Source organism: Engraulis encrasicolus, chromosome 11 (assembly GCF_034702125.1).
Source record: "Engraulis encrasicolus isolate BLACKSEA-1 chromosome 11, IST_EnEncr_1.0, whole genome shotgun sequence".
NCBI lineage: Eukaryota > Metazoa > Chordata > Actinopteri > Clupeiformes > Engraulidae > Engraulis > Engraulis encrasicolus.
In genome coordinates, this window is record NC_085867.1 from 415,130 (window position 1) to 436,059 (window position 20,930).

Genomic DNA, 20,930 nt, shown 5'->3' on the forward strand with positions numbered 1-20,930 from the left:
GCAGTCGTGTGTCAGCAGCGTGAACAGCAGGGGGCTGAGAACACAACCTTGCGGAGCCCCCGTGCTCAGGGTCAGGGTGCTTGAGGTGTTGTTCCCTACCCGTACTGCTTGTGGTCTTTGCATCAGGAAGTCCAGCAGCCAGTTGCAGAGGGAGGTGCTGAAACCTAGTTTGTCCAGTTTTCTGATGAGTTGTTGTGGTATTATGGTATTGAATGCTGAACTGAAGTCAATGAACAGCATTCTCACATATGAGTCTTTTTTGTCCAAGTGGGTGAGGGCTGGATGGAGGGCAGAGCAAATTGCATCCTCCGTGGATCGCTTGGCTCGGTATGCGAACTGGTAGGGGTCCAGGGTGGGGGGTAAGGTGGCTTTGATGTGTGACAGGACTAGCCGTTCGAAGCACTTCATGATTATGGGCGTCAGTGCTACAGGACGGTAGTCATTGAAGCATGATGGTGATGATTTCTTCGGCACAGGTATGATGGTAGCAGCTTTGAAAAGTGATGGGATGACTGCTTGCTCCAGAGAGATGTTAAAGATGTCTGTGAAGACATCCTTCAGCTCTTCTGCACAATCCTTCAACACTCGGCCTGGTATGTTGTCTGGGCCAGCTGCTTTGCGTGGGTTGATGGTGGCCAGTGTCCTCTTAACACTGGCAGAGGACAGGTAAAGGGGTTGATCATGGGGGGGAGTTTTCTGTGGGTGAGTGTCATTTTGTGCTTCAAAGCGGGCAAAGAAACTGTTCAGGTCGTTTAGCAGAGAGGTGTTGTTGTCACAGCTTCGTGGTGCAGGCTTATAGTCCGTGATGGCCTGTATGCCCTGCCACAGGCTCTGTGCATCTCTGCTGTCTTTGAAGTGTGTTGTTATTTTGTCTGAGTATTCCTTTTTTGCTTTCCTGATGCCCTGGGACAGGTTTGCCCTTGCTGTCTTTAGGCCAGCTACGTCTCCTGCTCTGAAGGCTTTGTCTCTGGCCCTCAGCAGTCGGTGAACGTCTCCTGTGAACCATGGCTTCTGGTTGGCCCTGGTGGTGATGTGTTTTATTTCTGTAACATCATCGATGCATTTTGTGATGTAGGAGGTCACGGTGTCTGTGTACTCCTCAATGTCAATGTGATTGCTGTGGGTGGCAGCTGTTTTGAAAATGTCCCAGTCTGTGGTTTCAAAGCAGTCCTGTAGTCGTGAGATGGCTCCCTCAGGCCATTTTCTCACCTCCTTCTGAACTGGTTTGGTGAGTTTTGCCCTTTGTCTGTAAGCTGGCAGTAGCAGGATCGTTGTGTGGTCTGATGATCCAATGTGGGGGATGGGCTTTGCCTTGTATGCTCTCTTCTGATTTGTGTAAACGAGGTCCAGGGTGTTTTGTTCTCTTGTTGGGAAGTTGACATGTTGATGAAATTTTGGAAGTACTGTTTTGAGATTTCCGTGGTTGAAATCTCCCAGGACCACTGTGAAGGCATCTGGGTGTGCATCTTGTTGTTCACTGATGCCCCGATGCAGCTCGTTCAGTGCCTCGCTTTTGACACTGTTGTTGTTGCTGGGAGCGAGGTAGACGGCGACTAATAGGATAGCGGATATTTCTCTGGGTAAATAGAAGGGTCGGCACTTGATGATCATGAACTCCACTCGTGGAGAGCAGTGCCTCTGTACTACCATAGCATTATTGCACCAAGCATCATGTGTGTAGACACATATTCCTCCCCCTCGTTTTTTCTCTGCAAGGGCTCTGTCCGCTCGGTGGCACGTTAGTTGTTCCAGTTGTAAAGCCGAATCGGGTATGCCGTCGTTCAGCCATGATTCGGTGAACACCGTAACGCAGCAGTTCCTCACGGTTTTGTTCGCTGATCTTAGTATCCGTATGTCATCCATCTTATTGTCCAGAGATCTGACGTTTGCCAAGAGAATTGATGGTATTGCTGGACGAGTTGGGTTGGCTGCAAGCCGTGTCTCGACGCCACCTCGTTTGCCCCTTTTCCTAATTCTGGAGCATCGCTTTCGGTGTCCCCGTGTAGGCGAGGCAGACGGGTCCGATGTAGTCCTATGCCGCCGCAGAATTCCTAGTTCTTCCAGAGTCTTCGTTGGTACATCCAATACATTGCTTAAGTTGTCCATTCTTATCTGCAACAGCTGTTGCCGACTGTACGTGCGTTCCGACATATTTTCAGACGATAGACATTTCGAAAGACACATTTTAACACAAATAAACACTGAAAGTTGGGAAAGCAAGGGGCTGCTGCAACCTACGTGCGCCGCCGCCGGATCCAACATGTTTTCAAAATTATTATCCACGTTCCCGTTTGTAATCCATGTGATATCATAGCTAATCAAGAAAAGCATATTGTGCTGCCGTTTAGCTAGGCTATTCTCTTCAACTAACTGACGGTGTGTGGTTCATGTTATCTGCATATTATTCATTCGTTTCTTCTTGATATGTCCCAAAGTTCTACTCCATGATTTGTCCACATCCAAAACACAAAAGTTTCTTGAAAACTTTGATTGCAGTTCAAATGTGTTGTCATCTTCGAGATTATCATAAAAGCAACTGGCTTCAGTAAAAAATGTAAACATCACGTCTGCCTGAGCTCTACTTCCTGAATCCAATGTAAACGTAAGGTGTCAGATCGAGTTATGATTCATCAACTCATCTGTCAATCATATTGTCCGGTGCGCTATTGGTATGAGCACAATCAAAATGTGCTTCAAAACGTGGCGGGGCATCGGCGGAAAGCCAATTAAAAAACAGATTCTCTGCCATTGACTCCAAGTCATTTAGAATTTGTGCTTCATTTGCTGTAGTAACGTGTTTCACCATCGCTGTTAAACAGTGTTTCTCGATAGCCACTGTGGTGTCGCTGTTTAACCAGTTTTATAAGAACCGCCAGTAGCAGACAACACAGACAGCTGAATCACGTCAACAGGATGAAGGGTTTAAATTCGGATGTCGCGTTTGTCGCTTTTATATTGGTAAGCCGTGCTTCAAGTGCTTACATTAAGAACCGCCTCTGGTGTGTGTGTGTGTGTGTGTGTGTGTGTGTGTGTGTGTGTGTGTGTGTGTGTGTGTGTGTGTGTGTGTGTGTGTGTGTGTGTGTGTGTGTGTGTGTGTGTGTGTAGCTTTAATGTGTATATTGTCTTACTGTAACCTGATGTCTCTCCCAGGTTGTATGGCGGTCCCCTGTCAGAGAAGAGTATTTCTTATCTGGCCTCTGCCCTGACATCACACTCCTCACATCTCACACAGTTGCAGCTGGAGAACAGTAACAAAGACCTGCAGGACTCTGCAGTGGAACTTTTATGTTCTGCTCTTTGTCATCCCAATTGCAAACTGGAGACACTGTGGTAAGCATCCCTTCTGTGTGTGTGTGTGTGTGTGTGTGTGTGTGTGTGTGTGTGTGTGTGTGTGTGTGTGTGTGTGTGTGTGTGTGTGTGTGTGTGTGTGTGTGTGTCTGTGTCTGTGTCTGTGTCTGTGTCTGTGTCTGTGTGTGTGTGTGTCTAGTGATGATGTGTGTGTGTCTAGTGATGATGTGTAAGTGTAACCTGGTGTCTCTCCCAGGCTGTATAGGTGTCCCCTGCCAGATAAGAGCGTTTCTCATCTGGCCTCTGCCCTGACCTCACACTCCTCCTGCCTCACACAGTTGGAGCTGGAGCGTGTCTCTATACCTGATGAATCTTCTGCTGACAAGCTGACTGCTCTGCAGAGTGACCCACACTACCAGTGAGTTCAGCACTACTGGAGACTTCAGACCAATAACTTTGATTTACTGTTCCACAGACCCTGTTTTCCTTTGTGACATCATTATAGAACCACTGTACACACACACACACACACACACACACACACACACACACACACACACACACACACACACACACACACACACACACACACACACACACACACACACACACACACACACACACACACACACACACATAGAGGGGGAGACAGAGAGAGAGAGAGGCACATACATACAGTATAGGCATACACACACACTGTCCGGATTTACTGTAGAGTATTTGTGTTGTTTTTGGACTGTGTTTCCTTTGCTTTCCACCCATTTTGTTTGCTGTCCATGTGCTTTAGTTAACGTTTTCAATGCCCCCATTTGTGTTTTCTGTCCTGTCTGATTGTGTTTGTTCTGTAAGTCTGTCTCCCTGTAAATATACTCTCTGTTTCTGCCTGTTTTTCCCCCTCTTGGGTTTTCTGTAGTTTGTAGATCATCTGAGCCTTTACCTTTGTACAATTTGTTCTTCACTGTTTGTTTGTCATGTCTACAAATAAGTATTTTTGCCTGATTTTGCCACGATTTGTCACTCGCATGACTTTTTGGGAGTCGGCCCGATTTCTTGATCAATCGCAGGTCAATCATGAGTCTCGCAACGACCATAGGTTTGTATAGTGTGTGGATGTGAGTCGTGAGATGTGAACTTTCAAATTGTGGCATTTTATAGAAATGCAACCCTCAGGTCTGAGACTGACAGCGTGATGATGGTGTTCTACAGGGTGAAGATCAGATGTGACCCCGATCCTTTTGACCCATATAAGTGGCAGCTGTTTCTGAGCTGCAGAGTTCTGGAGGACTCAGGAGTGACGACACCGTCTGCTGACCACCAACAGCACAGTCAAGAGTGAGTAGCTATCCCAGCATCCTTAAGCTCCTCCCCACTCCAATCCACACCACATGCAGGTTGTCTTTCACTGTCTTTCCTGGGGTCTGTTCATAGCCTGGGCGAATTGCCGACTATTGACTCCATCAATTAGTCTGGCAAAAACCATGAGGAATCCGTCTCCATGGATGATGGGAGATGGTCTGATCTTACTCTATCATTTAAATTAATTGAAGTTCCAAACTCAAATCAAAACCCATATTGTGCTTTATTAGCATGCCTGTTACTTTATAGCGTCGCAAAAGCATAATAATAACAAAACGAAAGTGTGAATATAGTTACTTTAACAAATCAGTAACTGAGCTCGCGGGTGAGTTCTACGTCACCACTCTCAACTGTTTGCTGATTGGCGAAACACTGAGAGAACCGAGCTCGAGGCTTGGGTGGAGTACAGAGGATGGCGTCGCGAGGCTAGTCTGTTCATCCCTCCATCCTCTATCTCTTCTCTGTGTGATCTGCTAGCTCTTCAGCTTTTATTGTAACTTCCTTCATATGCACAGGTCACACAAGGAAAATGAAATTACATTTCTCTCTCTATACCATGCCAAGACATAGACATACGTACACAGGACTGATATTTTACAGACTGACATAAAGTGCAAGACAGGACAGGTAAAAGTTATGAACTAGCAACAATACGTTATTAATAATAAATACAAATAAACAATTAACATTTAACATGTAGAAAAGACAAAATAAAATAGAATGGGAGACATACAATAATAAGACAATAATAATAGTGACAGTATTAATAGTAACAGTAATAACAGTTATATACAAAGTGGTGAGATGTGGAGTAGCAGCATTATAAGCAGCATGTTGTAATTAGTGGTGGGCCGTTATCAGCGTTAACGTGCTGCGATAATGTGATAAAGAAAACATTGCACGTTAATCTATTCTCAAAATATGGGTTTGGAGTTTGGGTATGCACGTCACCATAGCGCTTGATTGACAGCCGCTTTCAGACTGCGCTCCAGTCGCTTCTCTTCTCCACCTGTTGCTATCAGCAGACCTAAATATGAACAGAGTTTGCATTCTGAAAACATTAATCTCTCTGCCGTGGTAGGTGTTGTTTGAGTGCTTTTTCATAAGTGGTAGACTAAAGATACGTTATTGTTTGAGGTGAAGAGACATTGTGTGAGTAGCCTTCCAGCCCGACATAGCCTACATTTCCTCACGCATTACATGGAACACATAAACAACTTCCAGAAATCTTGCCTGTGCCATAATTGCAAAACATTCCGTGTGATATGCATTTTGAAGATTGTCAAACTCAAACTGTCAATATCTAGCCTACTCTCGTTCAGTTTGTGTAATTGTGTTACAATCACAATTAATGTTAACTCACCAGTTTAATTCTAAATAACCAGAAATGAAACCCCATTGAAAATGAATGGGGTTTTATTTCTGTTGAGTTAGAATTAAACTGGTGAGTTGACATCAAAACGTGGCATGGAAATCTACAGGATATATTGAAGAGTGAAGTGTGGGACATCAGGTCAACAAACAAGAACAGCTGACAGCAAAGCATCAAGGATATCTGGGCTTCCATAACTCCCATGCACTGTTTTTGCCATTGACTTCAATGTTAAACGCATCATGGCCGTTATTAAGACAGAGAGAGTTCTATCCAAGTATTGAACATTGCATGTTATGTAGAAAGTACCAAATTTCAACTGATTTAATGTGACCCGAATTTTGATGAAGAAAAACGTGATTTTATTGTAATATTCTAATGATGCAAATTTCCCAATTCATGTTTTTTTTTAGCTGGAAGGCCAACGTATATAAAAAGAAAAAATTTAATGATTGGAATAGTTTCTTTGCACAAAAATAGACCTGAAGTGTGCAGATTATCTTCTTTTTATACTGGAATAGTTAAAAAAAAACTGGGCCATGAATCTACAATCCATGACAGTTTAACATTATTGATGGAATTATGGAAATAAATCAACTTTTTCATGCTATTCTAATAAAAAGGCCTGGAGCTGTATAAATATTATGTATTGAAATTACTTGTTCTTTTATTGGCCATTGGAATTTATACTTTGATGCATTGTTGATGAATATTTGCTGTTGATTCTAGATACTGTCAAAGGATATAAAATGTCATTAATGGTGCTTTGAAACCATAAAATACAACGGTAACAGTGAAGGAAAGATGAGTGAAAGATTATAGAGAAGTATAGATGAATAAAGTATGCTGTGGAGAGCTCAATATAGCATAAATGTGCTGTCCAGCTTGAGATACCAAACAGGCACTGGCCACTACACACTACAGGCTTAATGGTGTGACAGTCAGAGCATACAAAGAGGGGGAGGTGTAATGGTCATGCCAACGTCACACTTCAGTATGAGTCTTATGAGCAGCGGCGTAACAACTCAGTCACGGGCCCCGGTGCGAGTATCCAACACGGGCCCCCGGAGGTTGTGCTAATTTTAGGATATTTTATCTAGCCATTACGGGTGAAAGGGTGGGCTATTTTCTTTGCAATTGCAACAGCATTGTGAATGCTGCAACGATGTGCACATTTACATCATAGAGTATTTAAGTTATCTGTCCCAAAAAAACAACAACAGGACAAACGCAAAGAAAGGCTTTTGGAATGTGTCTAGAGAGACAGGGACAGGGGGCTGCGTGTGTGCTTGCGAGCGCACGGTGCCTGCTGACAGCAGGCTACACAGACGAGGGAGTCACCCATGCTGATCTTAAGCACCCCAGTTTAAACTTCATCAAAAAAAATAACACTAAGGACTTAAAAGATAGATGGCACAATCAACAGAATATGCCTTCATAATGATTTCAATATTCCACTACCCCACATACACAAGGTGCCATTTGCGTCCTTTGGCATCATCAAATAACGGCACAATATGCAACGCTGGTTATGGAAGACGGTCCCGGCTACCAAAAACATGGGAAAAGATGGAGACGGTGCATGGGTGGATACCAAGGAGTGGATACACAACATCCAAGACAACCATGACAACACATTGGTGACAGCCCACCAGTAAAACATACGCAGATAGAGCTCTACACACGCACACAGAATCGTCCACTTATTTAGATTTCTTTCTCCCCTCCCCTAGCTGACAACTCCAGAGTCCACTTCGTAACATAGCCAAGCTAACAGAAGAACTTAACTTATATAATGCTAACAGGAGAAACGCTAGATGATAAAATCAACATGGAGTGGAGGTGCTGTTAGCAAGTCAGCACAACTAGTTGTCAATTGGAGAACACACAACTAAGTTACAACGCTGGGAATAACTACAGCAATACCGCTGTCACAGATTACAAACTAGAATGGACACCATTAAAAATGTGCCTCGTCTCTTTCGTTTAGCCAGACCCTGCCGAACCCAGACTACTGGACTAGAAAGTGACAACAATTGGAAAATCCCTGAAGGAGATGAGTGATATGAAATCAATATAATGCCGCGGCGGACATTATTATAGGGAAACCTGTCCTTACCTTCTTCGTAGCGTCTTTGAAATCTTCTCAGATAATATCCAAGGAGGTCTAATATCCATAGGATGTTCTTGCTAGCCAGTAGCCATCTCTATTCTTGGCGAATGAAGTGACTAAACTCATTTTATATTCCGCCTTCAAGCCAACAACGCATAGCCTACTACTACAACATGGATAAGATGAGAACAAAAGAGTCCACGTTCGACTGCATGCATTTAATTTGGTAAGGGAATCAATCATGTGGTAATTCCAAACAGAACGTTACCACTGGCGACTCGCGCTCCCTGTTTACATACAGCCAATGATAGTGTATGAAAATATATATCCCACAATCCCTGGCCGCAATGTAAAAAATAAAATGCACACATATAGCGTTCATGTGTTACCTTTATTGCTATTTGAAACATTTGTCTGAACAATTTCACTGCCCATGTAATGACCTGTAGCAATATAGTAACTAAAAGTGTCAATTTGCAATTTATTTAATGCTGTAAATTCCCACCGTCTTGTGGGAGTCTGACACGGTCTATAAATAGTGTCTGGACATTAGATCAATGTAGCGCACAGGATACAATGCCTATGCATTTCTTGACTCCTATCTACCGGGTATAGAGTTATATGGGGGGGCCCGCGATCCACTTCGCAGGGCCCGCTCGCGGGCCCCTCAGTGGTCTCGGGCCCCGGTGCGGCTGCACCGGCTGCACCGCCTATAGTTACGCGCCTGCTTATGAGCTCTGCAGGTTAATTTTAATGACCGCATGGCTGTCATTAAGTGTTACAATAGGCTGATAATCTATGACTTAAAGATTTATAAGCATAAAGTGTAGGTCAATATTGACTACAACATTACATTATGATCAAAAGACAAAATAATCATGTTGATACATTTGTTTCAGGCTCAGTTTTGCATTTCTGTCCTTTAGTGTGACATGAATGTCCTACGGTGTGACATTTTTAAAATGCTCAAATATTTGTTTGAGCTCAACAATACATTTGATAAACACTGAATATTGCATTAGGGAAGAACAAATTATCATCCCTGAAATGTTAGTATAAATTCGGACAATTTTGAACATTTAAAAAGAAAGATATCCCTTTATTTCCTCGAAGGTTTCTAATAATCTCACATTTGGGGGGAGGGGGGGGGGGATCCTTAAATGGTTATTTCTCATTAATCTAAGACTTCAAAAAAAATCAATAAATATGAAGAGTGTAACAATGTAAAACTAAAACATTTCTACATTACTTAACATATTTATTTCTTAATGTCACACCAAAGGACATATTTTCAGCAAATTGCTTTATCAACGTAAATAAATAATCAATTAATAGACCAAAATTGTGACCACTTGGATTTTTTGAAAGATTAATTGCTGCACTATGTAGACATGTACTTTTTACCCTCATAAACAATGTTTTGTAAAAAAAAATAGTTTTTTCTGCCTAACTGTCATCTACCCATAAGCAAAAAAGGGGATGACTCGCTCCATTAACTCAGACAGGTGTTCGAGCGGGAGAGGTCAATGCAGTCTGCTCTCCTCCAGTCATGCACAATTGGCATCCATTTATGCGATCACAGTGGTAACATTGTTACAAGTCATACAAGGAAAATGACTTGAAATGATTTTTTTAACCCGAACAGGAATCTCCTTGTTTTATGGCCCGATCTGAAAAGATTTCGTTGATCAGATCAGAACTGTAAATGTGAATTATAAATGTGAATCATGTCACAGTTTAACAAATGACAAACAGTGTCGCTTCCTGCTGCACTTTCATAAAAACAAAAATATAAATGAAGCAACGAATAATTCCATAACTATCTCAGTGTTTATACATATGACTAGGCCTACTGTTACTAACCACTAAATGTGTGTGACACGTATTCAAACTTTTGAGGTCATGTTAATATATACACTTCATTCTGATCAGACTAATCGGATCAGATCTATTACGATGTGGAAACAAGCAGCATATACAGTGAGTCCAATAAGTATTTGATCCCTTGCTGATTTTGTTGGTTTGCCTACTAACAAAGACATGATCAGTCAATGCATGTAATGATAATATGTATTTTAATATGTAGAGGCAGAATATCAAAAAGAAAATATAGAAATTAACTTAAGAGAATATATATTAATTAATTTCTATTTCACTGAGAAAAATAAGTATTTGATCCCCTGCCAACTGATAACAGTTCCGGTCCCACAGACCAGATAGGCACTTCCTATCAACTCCTCATCTGAATTAAGAACACATGCACATACTAACATGCATAAGAGACACATTGAATCAGCAGAAGCAGAATCAGTCCACCATCAGTCCACCATTCAGACTGCAACCTCACCAACATGGGAAAGACCAACAAGCGGTCAAAGGATATCAGGGACAAGATTTTAGACCTGAACAAAGAGGAAATGGGCTACAAAGTCACAAGAAAGAGACTGGGTATTAAGGACCCAACTGTTGATGCATTTCTTCTGAAATCTAAGGAATACAAAATGACCATCCATCAGCCTGTCTGGGCTTCTATACAGGACCTTTTGTATGGATTCAATAATCATGAGAACAGAAAGAAAGCACCCTAGACCTGTACGGGATGAACCAGGCAATGCTATCATCTGGGACCAAAATCACTGAGAAAACAATTGGTAGCACTTAATGCCACGGAGGATTAAAATCCTGTAGTGCACAAACCTGTGCAGTCCCACCTGAGGTTTGCCAATGAACATCAGACTGTTTTTTGATATGATAAGGAGGTGCTGTAATCAGATGAAACCAAAATCAAGATGTTTGGCATTAACACAATTCAATGTGTTTTGAGAAAGAGAACAGCTGCCTATGATCCCAAGAACACTCACCATCATGCATGAAAGTGGTATCATTATGGTTTGAGGGTGTTTGTCTGGCCAAGGCACAGGACAACTTGACATCGCCAATGGATGGATGGAAGGAGACATGTAATGTGCAATCCTGAGTGCAAGCGTCCTTCCCTCCACCACTAGACTGAAGGTGGGCCAGTTTTGGATCTCCCAACATGACAATAATATGCAACATACAGCCAAAGCGACGAAGCAGTGGCTCAAGAAGAAGCATATTAAAGTTATGAAGTGAACTAAACAGCCTCCAAACATTAACCCCATAGCAATCCTATGGAGGGAACTGAACCTCCCAATTGCCAAGCTACAGTCACAGACTGTTCATGTTTTAGATATAATGTGCAAAGAGAAGTTGGCAAAAATAATTTCTAATGTATGCCCAACATTGTCATGATCTAAAAGAAGCATATGAGTTCTAGAGAACTAGGACTTTGCCACAAAGTACTTTGTCTTCTTTGGCTATAGGGGTCAAATACTTATTTGCCTACATTAAATACAAAACAATAAAAAAATATTCTTTATAGTTATTTTCTGGAATTTATTTTTGATATTCTGTCTCTACATGTTAGAATACATGTTATCATTACATTTAAAGACTAGTCATGTCTTTATTAGTGTGCAAACTGGGAAAATCAGGAAGGGATCAAATACATATTGGACTCACTGTATATACAGCTATTGTATCATTATTTTCCTGATTTATTTTTGAAACACTTTACATTCAATATTCAGTTCAATAGCCTGTTAAGACATGGCTAAAGAGTCTAAGTCTGTGTAATGTCATTGTGTAATGCAATGCTAGTAAAGTCATAGTAGTGTAGTACTATTGTAGTGAAGTTGTAATCGTGTAGTACTATGGTAGTTAAAAGTAATGTAGTACTATACAAAGTTTTCTCAGTGACTATTACAGTGTTCTCTTGGTGGAATGGTGCGCTTTATGATGCTAAGGCTCATTGAACACCAAGACGAAGACAACACAAAAAGTTACTGATTAGATAGAAATCTTTCTTTTCAAGATGGAGTGTGAAAAGTCAGTCCCACCTTTTCACAAACACAGCAGATATTAGCACATAGGCCTACATGGACACCTGCATACACTTCCATTCACAATTGCGCACATGCGAATCTGAGACTTTCACTCGCGGAGCCGGCAACCGCATTTGAGAGCTCTTTGTCACTGCAACACTCTTTCAGCACTTACCTGAGTGACCAAACAGCCTTGCATGACTAGTTAACTGATCCAAAAGTAGTTGCACAAAATGAAACGTGGCGATTTCCTATCTGGATAAAGAAATGGAACTGTAATGAAAGGCGTAGTAACTTCAACTTCGGCGCATTGACATCTTCACTCCTAGTTCCACCCTTCCCTCCCCCTCTCCCTTCGTGTGAGAGGACTAGGAAAGATGATATCAAAACACACTTTATTATTCAAGCACGGTGGGCTGTTCCTAAGCTCAGAGGGGCGCAGGTTAAAAGCGTCTGCTAAGTGTAATGTAATGTAACGTAATACTGATATTTAAGAGACCACCACATTGTGTGTGTGTGTGTGTGTGTGTGTGTGTGTGTGTGTGTGTGTGTGTGTGTGTGTGTGTGTGTGTGTGTGTGTGTGTGTGTGTGTGTGTGTGTGTGTGTGTGTGTGTGTGTGTGTAGGGATGATGATGACCACAGTGGTGACACACAGGGCTGTGAATGCTGTGCTGAAGTTTCAGACACCAGCCACTGGGTCCTGGTGGAGCCGGAGGTTTCCACAGAGAAGAGCGTCTCAACCTACAGCCTGAGCTCTGCTGCAGGGAGCTATGAGTGCTCTCTGTCTGGTCTGCGCTGGTTATCTCCTGGTCCAATCAACTTGCAGTACCACTTCATGGACTGGCATGCCTTTGCTAAAGAGCTGGCCCACATGCAGTGCAGTCCAGCTGGTCCTCTGATGGACATCAAGCTCACGTCAGGAGAGCTGGAGGAGATCCACCTGCCCCATTTCCTGTGTCTGGGGGCTGGTGAGGCATCTGTGTGTGATGCTGTGAGAGTCTTGCATGGCCAAGACAACGGAGTGTGTATGGAGGTGTGTGAGCTGACCCGACACCATGCCAGGCTTCCCCAGCCCTCCCTCTCTCCTCTCGGTATTCTCTATTATGTCACCTCTCTGCTGTTCCCTGTGACGGTGCACTCCAAGGTGCTGGTGTACCAGTGCAGTGAGAACCGTCAGGTCTACCGCTCTTACCTGCTACCTGAGGACGCCAATCTGAAGGACAGGGTGGAGCGAGATGAGGCGAAATTGAAGGGGGAGTGGATGGACAATTCGCACCCCAGCAAACCCCTTCTGATGAATCAGTCCTACAGCCTGGCCACAGACTGTACCTCTAAGATCAACCGAGATCATCTGGTGCTGAGGTACAGCAGCGACACCCCCAACTTCTTCAAGGTGAAGCTTCCTGATCCAGGACCTTCCTCCTTCAACATGCAGCTGTTCATTTCAGCCAACAGGGAGTTGCCCGTGTGGGAAGAAGAGTTTGAGCACACAGCTGGTACTTACAATTACAATCACACACACACACACACACACACCTGTGCGTGGACACACACACACAGACAGGCCGACTGCATGGGCGCAAATCCATTAAATTCAATGCAGTGACGTCCACGAAAGGTTTGTTAGGATTTCAGCATGAAGACTAGGATAGTTGCCGCACATCAAAAATTTCAGTTCCTGAAGTTTATGCAAATTTCCCACGGCGAGCACAGTGCATTTTATAATGATATATCACATGTTTGAATGTAAGATTTCATTCAAGCAAACTTGGATGTTACTATCATTAGTTAGCTTGCCTTATGAATAAACACGTGTAGAAAGAATTTTACAACTATATTTACATTACTGGGTCATGAGTGTTGCCGTTTGTTGAACAGCTGGAATAGTGTGAGTTCCACCACACACAGACACAAACCAGGTTGGTAGTAACAATACTAATTTTGGTCTTCATAACCGGCTCCTTGACAGGTCCTCCACAGCAGCCCAGCAGGACCCCCGTGGACCCCCTGTTGGCCGCTGCCTCTCTGGAGGAGAAGAGGGCGCAGCTCATCCAGAGGGTCACAGAGGTGATGCCCATAGCAGACCAGCTCCTCTCTCAGAAGGTCATTGGCCAGGAGACCTACTCCAACATCCAGGTTGCTGCCACCACTCAGGGCAAAATGAGGCTCTTGTTTGAGGGCCTGCGCTCAGCTGGTGGTCAAGGCAAACTGGCCTTCTACACAGTCCTACAAACACAGCAACCCCATCTAGTGGAGGAGCTGTGGACTGCAAGATGAAGGCTCTTACAGAAATCTTGAACCTGCTCTGATGAGGGTAGAAACCAAATGATCTAGCTAAATCCCATTACTAACTTCTACCCCTACGCCTTACCCTTGCCCCTCGTCCAGTCAAATAGGGCTTGAAACTCAACCCCTTCGAATTGAGACACCCCTTCAACAATCCCAGAATGACACCCATGGCTTTAAAAAAACAGCCTCTCTACAGTTAAACTAACGATATTGCTTGTAATTACTTGCGCAACAATTTAACACATTGAGTACATTGAGTTTTTCACGCCCATACGTTGTATACCAAAATGTAAAAATACGTTTTTGCGTTTAAACGTCATATTTCAAGTCTACACAATGCACTATTTGTGATTTTGGGAGGTCTGTGATGAATACAAATGACAAAATGGCAGTCAAAAGCTTGTGTCGTGATTTTGGATATTTTAATTGTAATCGCAATGCCAGAGCAGTAACAGTAACCATAGGTACACCCCTATAGTCTAGTCACCAGAGGGGGTCCACGCGCACCCCCTGTACTTGTTGTTGAGACCCATTTTTTTAGACTCCTTTATATGTCTAGTTAACAATAAAAGATGTTAGCATCGCTGCAAATTGTCCCATGACTGTTTTTCAGGGCTGTTTTTAGAACCTGTGCAATAGCGAGAATTACAATTAAGAAATTCAACAATTCATATAACTTTTCAACCAGACATGATATAAAGACAAATGAGACCACTTTTTCATGTAAATACAACATGGGGAATTGATTAGAGGGGTTAATTTATTGATAGAAACAGTTTTTGACTATGTTATTGCTTAAATTATCTAAAAAATATAAAAAATTAGGCAATTCCGAATGGGAAATTGTCCATAAATGTTGCAAAGTTGAATGCCAATGCATTAATTTGTTACTGAATTAATTCATTACCATCAGGTGATCACTAAACACATTGTCATTGAACCTAGTCTACCCATGAAACATACCTAAGTAGGCTATATTTAATGGCATGATTCATGGTCTCTGCAAATGCCAATTAGTTAAATTTCGTTGGAGCCATACCATTGAACCATACAGTCAGATCTTGAAATCATACACATTCAAAACATTTTCCCAGACACAGACACAGACAGACAGACAGACAGACAGACAGACAGACAGACAGACAGACAGACACACACACACACACACACACACAGTCTCTCTCTCTCTCTCTCTATCTCTCTCTCTCTCTCTCTCTCTCTCTTGACAATGGACATCACTACACTTGTGCTATAATGCGAAATTGGAGGGTAAAGTGAAAGCTTAAAAGCTGGAAATAATATTGAAAATGTTCACAAGAGGTGTTTCCAAAATGTCCCGGGAAATAATAATGCAAACACTCCACAAAATCACCACAGTTAAGTGTGCCGTGTCAGCCTGAGGTTGTTGAGTTGAATTAATAGTCTATATCTTTTTTGGCAGTTGCAGTCTAGAACATTCTATTGGTAACTGTCATAACTGACAGTTTAGAATGTTGGGGTTTATGTGTGGTAGGGCACTGAAGTAACCAACTAACTGAAATAGAGATGATTAATTTTCCCGTGCACACATTGAGCGTGGTATGTAGCTGGACGGCACCGAAAATATGCCAAAGTCAAAGGCAAAAACTGGTTCCTCTCAACAAGGAGTTCAGATATGTATCTTACACATAGATGGGATTGACCATGGAAACTTCACAACATTCAAGAAAATCAAAGGAGATCCACATGAAAAGCTGTCACAGCTCCTCACAGTCCGTGACAAACGACTTGCTCAGCCAACAGGATCAGTTCATCGAATGGAAACGGTATGTAATTTTATTCCTACTACACTGGAAGGTTTGGATCTTGATACATACGGCTATCACAGGCAGTGTTACCAACGCTTTCACTTGAGTTTGAGTCGTTTGAAAGACTCTTCAGTCCTTACATCAAATGAACCATCAACATCTGGGACCCGCCACCATTCTCCAAGGAAAAAGTTCAGGCCAACTGAAAGTGAATCACCATTATTTCCCCCTGAATGTATATTCTGTGAAAAGCTTGAAATAAAGGTGAATGGAAAAACTGAAAGGCCGGTGAAGTTTGCCTCATGGAAGCATAAAGATTCTGCATGGCAGAAGATTGAATTGCAAGCACAAGAACTAGGACAAATGCGCCTATATCGACAGGTTCATGGAAAAGATCTACATGCTGCTGAAGCTCAGTGCCATCCTTCATGTCGTGACAAATTTTGTGACACTTACAAAAACCATTTGAAACAGAAACGAAGGCAGAGTCAAGAAACAGAGCAAACCCGTCTGACTGCAGCACACAAGGATGCTTTTGATTCTGTATTGCAGGTCCTCTGTGAGAATGTAATTGACCAAAAAAACATCATGAAGCTTTCATCACTACGACTTCTTTACACAGAACAACTGGAGAGAAGCAGCTATCCAAATCCAAATTACAGAAGTGAAAAACTAATGCGGCGCCTGCAAAAACATTCAATCAGTGATCAAATTGGTTTCACCAAAGTAAGTGATAAAGGCTGTGTGTCTTCCAATCTTATTTACTCGAAGGACATAACAGTAGCTGATGCAGTGGCATACTCCTACAAGCTTGGTTCTGTTGACAAGGATGCAGAAGTGGCTCTCCATATGCGTGCCCTCATAAAAAAATCATACAGAGAATCAAAAGAAATACCCTGGCCTCCAGAAGCAAATGATTTGGATATTAACCCTGGCATACTACCAGACGAGCTTGTTAGGTTCCTTGCTCTTGTATTTACTGGTGCACCTGAGGCTGTAGAGGGCAAATTCTACAGACTCATACTCTCAATTGGTCAAGACATGTGCCGTGCTGCCACAAATGGTGAATGGAAGCTACCAAAGCACATTCTTCTTTGCAGTACTATTCGCCATCTCTACCGAAGCAAACAGCTAACAACCATACTTTATAAGCTGGGGCACTGTGAATCGTACACCTTTGGTTTGGAGCTAGAGACGGCAATGACAATGGCCATTGATGACATGTCTACATACCTCACACCTCAAGTTGTCACTGGTGAAGGCAATGCCCTGTTTCACTGTGAGTGGGACAATCTAAACAAAATCCTCACCAATGTGCATGGGTCCAACATTGTGAAACAGTGCAGCTGGAATTATGATTCAGGAAATTAACCCTGGATTTGAACAGACAGAGGAGAGGAGGGTGCCAAGATCCATTAAGTCCAAGGAGAGACACTTGAAGGCAGATCCACCAAGACCCCTCCCAGAGGTCACCATTTACAAGAGAGTTGGGCCAACATTTCCACCGGGTGCATCCTTTACACACCCCACACAAAATGAGCAAATTTATGAATCCAAAATGCAGGAGTACTATGCCTGGCTCATTTGCAGGATGGTGGGCAGTGATGGCAAACAACCCGTGCCTGCCCTTGGTGGATTTATATCTGCCACTGGAGATGTGCCCAATAGGAAGTCAACAATTGACTACTTCACACCCATCCATCAACCTATCACACAGTACTCTACAGTACAAGAGCTGCTTAAACGTGCAGAGGAAGCCACAGCTGAGGTTGCTGGTACAGAGGAGGGCAGACAGAAGTATGTCATTAATACCTTTGACCTTGGTGTATGTATGAAGGCACTTCCACTTGTATGGCAGTGGCCTGAAAAATACAAGAATCACATCATTCTTCCAGGCCAATTTCATACAGCCATGAATTACATGGGAATGATCACAGGTCACAAGTGTCGTGGATCAGGATACGCAGAAATTCTTTTGGAGGCTCAGCTGGTAACAAGTGGATGCCTTAAAAGTGTTATCAGCGGGAAGGCTTATTCAAAAGCACTATTTTGCCTGAAATGTGTGTGTGAAGCAATGGAAAGATTAATGTTGGAACAATTCATCAAGGAGGAAAACATTCAGATACACAGTCCACAGGCCATACTGGACTTGATCGAGTGTTGCTCCAGGGAAAATCTTGATGTTGCACTGCAGGATCCCTCAACACAGGAGGCAGTGAAGAAGTACAGAGATTATGAGAACAAAGTTGCACATGGTCATCTGGGAAAGACAGCTGCATTTTGGTTGTCCTTCATCAAGCATTGTCACCTTGTATACATGCTGCAATACTCAGTGAAAACAAACAACCTGGAGCTGTTTCACAAATGCAATGGAAAGATGGCTGACCTGTTTTTTGCATTCGATGGTCAGAATTATTCCAGGTAATTATAGAAAAAAAATTACATTGTGCAAATAATATACATTGAGATGTTACTTTAACATTAGATTAACATTTAAACCTCACAATTTTTTGCTGTAGGTATTTGGTCTGGCTAGACATATTCCTCACCAATCTAGAGACAACACATCCAGGTGCAACAGAGCTGCTGAAAAAGGGAGCCATTGCAGTGGCACGGTCTTTGATACCAGGATCACTCAGCGCTGTTGACAAAACCATGGAAGAGACATTCATGAAGTTCTCCAAATCAGCAGGTAAAAATGTGTTATATTGTTTTGTATAGTATATTGTTTATAAATGTTTGATATTGTGTGAATTACAGAAATGTATTTTTGGTAAACTCTGTAGGTGGCCTATCAGGACTGTTCCACAATTTTGGAGCATACCAGCGCTGGTGTCGCACCATGTCTGTGCGCACTCAATTTTATGAGAAAACTTTAGAGATGTGTGACATGATTGATGACCCAGAGTACCCAAAGAATGGGAAACACAGGGATCTTGCGGCTGCACAGATCAAAAAAAGTGAGGAGGCAGTTCAACAAACCATAACAGCAATCAGGAGTTTCACAAATCCTTTCACTATCCCAGACAAAGAACATCTCTACTGCATTGCATCCGGGGCGCCGGTTTCAAAAGAGATTGAGTATGATGTTCTCCGAGCTGAGGAAGTTGGAAAGAAAATTAAGGAGGCCTTTGTCAAGGAGCGTCTTCACAGTGAAAGAGTAAAAAACTTCTTTGATCCCATCCCAAGACAAAAACTACTGACAATGGAAGCATGCAGTAAGAGCATCACTCTGACATCTACAAAGGGCAAGGTGAATATCAGGTTGAGTAGTGTTAAATTTGATTGGTGTTAAGTCACCTTTAATACAACATCTGTTTGTATAGATTTATCTAAACATCACAAAGTATTTTTGCTTTATGCCATTGTCTTCAATAATACTTGTCTGTCCATGTTTTCTTTGTAGCAAGTTCAGTACCAAGAGCAGAGCAATTTGGCATTCATGCTTCTTGTCAAATCACAGCTTCTGGAAAAACCTCTTGATCTTCAAGAACTGATGTGCTACTCACTCAGTCCCATACCACACAGTCTTGGAACATGTGATGGTTTGTTTTGCTAAGACAAACAAAGCAGCTATGGTTCATTTCCTCTTAGAGGAGTGTGATCAAGATGTGGCCTATCCTAAAGATGCAATGTACATCCAGGATGGCATGGCACTCCTACATGCTCTCACAAACATTCCCCATACATTTGGCCAAATCTGTATCCAAATTCTGGATATCATGTCCTTCAAGAAGAACTTCATTTTTTCAACTGATTGTTACGAACCAGATTCCATCAAGGCACAGGAGAGGGCAAGGCGGGGTTCATCTGAGAAGTTCATATTGGATGGACCAGCTACAAGGAAACCCATTGATTTTAAGCTTTTCTTGGCCAATGAGGAAAATAAAGTTCAACTATGCAAACTGCTTCTGAAAGTATGGAGTAGCAAGGAGGCATCACCCAGTTTAAAGAAATGTGAGACTGCAATCATTTGTGTAGAGGGGAAAGCCTACCATTTGATAAACAGTGAGGATGAGCAAGTAAGTGAACAAATAATGCAGCTCTTAAGTACAACAGCTACAGTATAGTGTGATTGATATTTAAAAAGCCATTAATAATTATGTACATTTTCCTCATGATTTTAGATCCAGTTGAAGGAGCTCCACTCCTTGAGGTCAAACCAGGAAGAAACGGATACAAGGGTAGTGCTCTACCTTCACCATGCAGCAGCTCTGGGTTTTACATCAGCTGTTGTAAGGACACCCGACTCTGACATCTTTTTTATCCTTCTGCATCACTCTCATTCAATTAGCCTGACTATCTTCTTAGATATTGGCACAGGTAAACAGCGGAAGCTTGTGAACATAACTGAACTTGCCACAGAGCTTGGTAGTGACTACTGCAGTACTCTTCTGGGGTACTATGTGTTTTCTGGGGAGGATTGTACCAGTGCATTTAAAGGCAAAGGCAAAGTGGCTCCCCTTAAAAAGCTCCAACAAAACCCAAAGTTCCAGGCTGCTTTCAGGTAGGTAGAACAGTTCATCACTGTGTATGTTGTTATTTAGTCAAATATTGTTTGTGGTAATAAACTAATACGCATATGATTATATCTGGTAACCATTTAGGCAACTTGGGGAAGACTGGACTTTTCCAGTGAAAGTGCTGCAGGAACTTGAGCATTTTACATGTCTCATGTATGGGCATGCGAGAGAAACATCAGTGAATGTAGTGAGAGTTAAGATGCTCCAACAAATGGTCGGAGATGATGAGAAACTTACAATCAAATCAAAGGTTGACCTGTCACGCATTCCACCCTGCCAGGATTCTTTAATACCTCA

The 20,930-nt window shown here is 42.4% G+C and overlaps 1 protein-coding gene across 1 annotated transcript in view; it reads left to right on the plus strand.

Annotated features, from left to right (window-relative positions):
- Nucleotides 1-14,623, plus strand: part of LOC134458637 (NACHT, LRR and PYD domains-containing protein 1b allele 5-like) — a 49,776-nt gene extending 35,153 nt beyond the window's left edge. Inside the window, exons 11-15 of the mRNA XM_063211066.1 lie at nucleotides 3,151-3,330; nucleotides 3,554-3,706; nucleotides 4,444-4,620; nucleotides 12,659-13,530; nucleotides 14,004-14,623. Of these exons, the coding sequence (XP_063067136.1) occupies nucleotides 3,151-3,330; nucleotides 3,554-3,706; nucleotides 4,444-4,620; nucleotides 12,659-13,530; nucleotides 14,004-14,311 (1,690 nt within the window). The 3' untranslated portion in view covers nucleotides 14,312-14,623. The remainder of the gene's footprint in view (nucleotides 1-3,150; nucleotides 3,331-3,553; nucleotides 3,707-4,443; nucleotides 4,621-12,658; nucleotides 13,531-14,003) is intronic.
- Nucleotides 14,624-20,930: the final 6,307 nt, after the last annotated feature.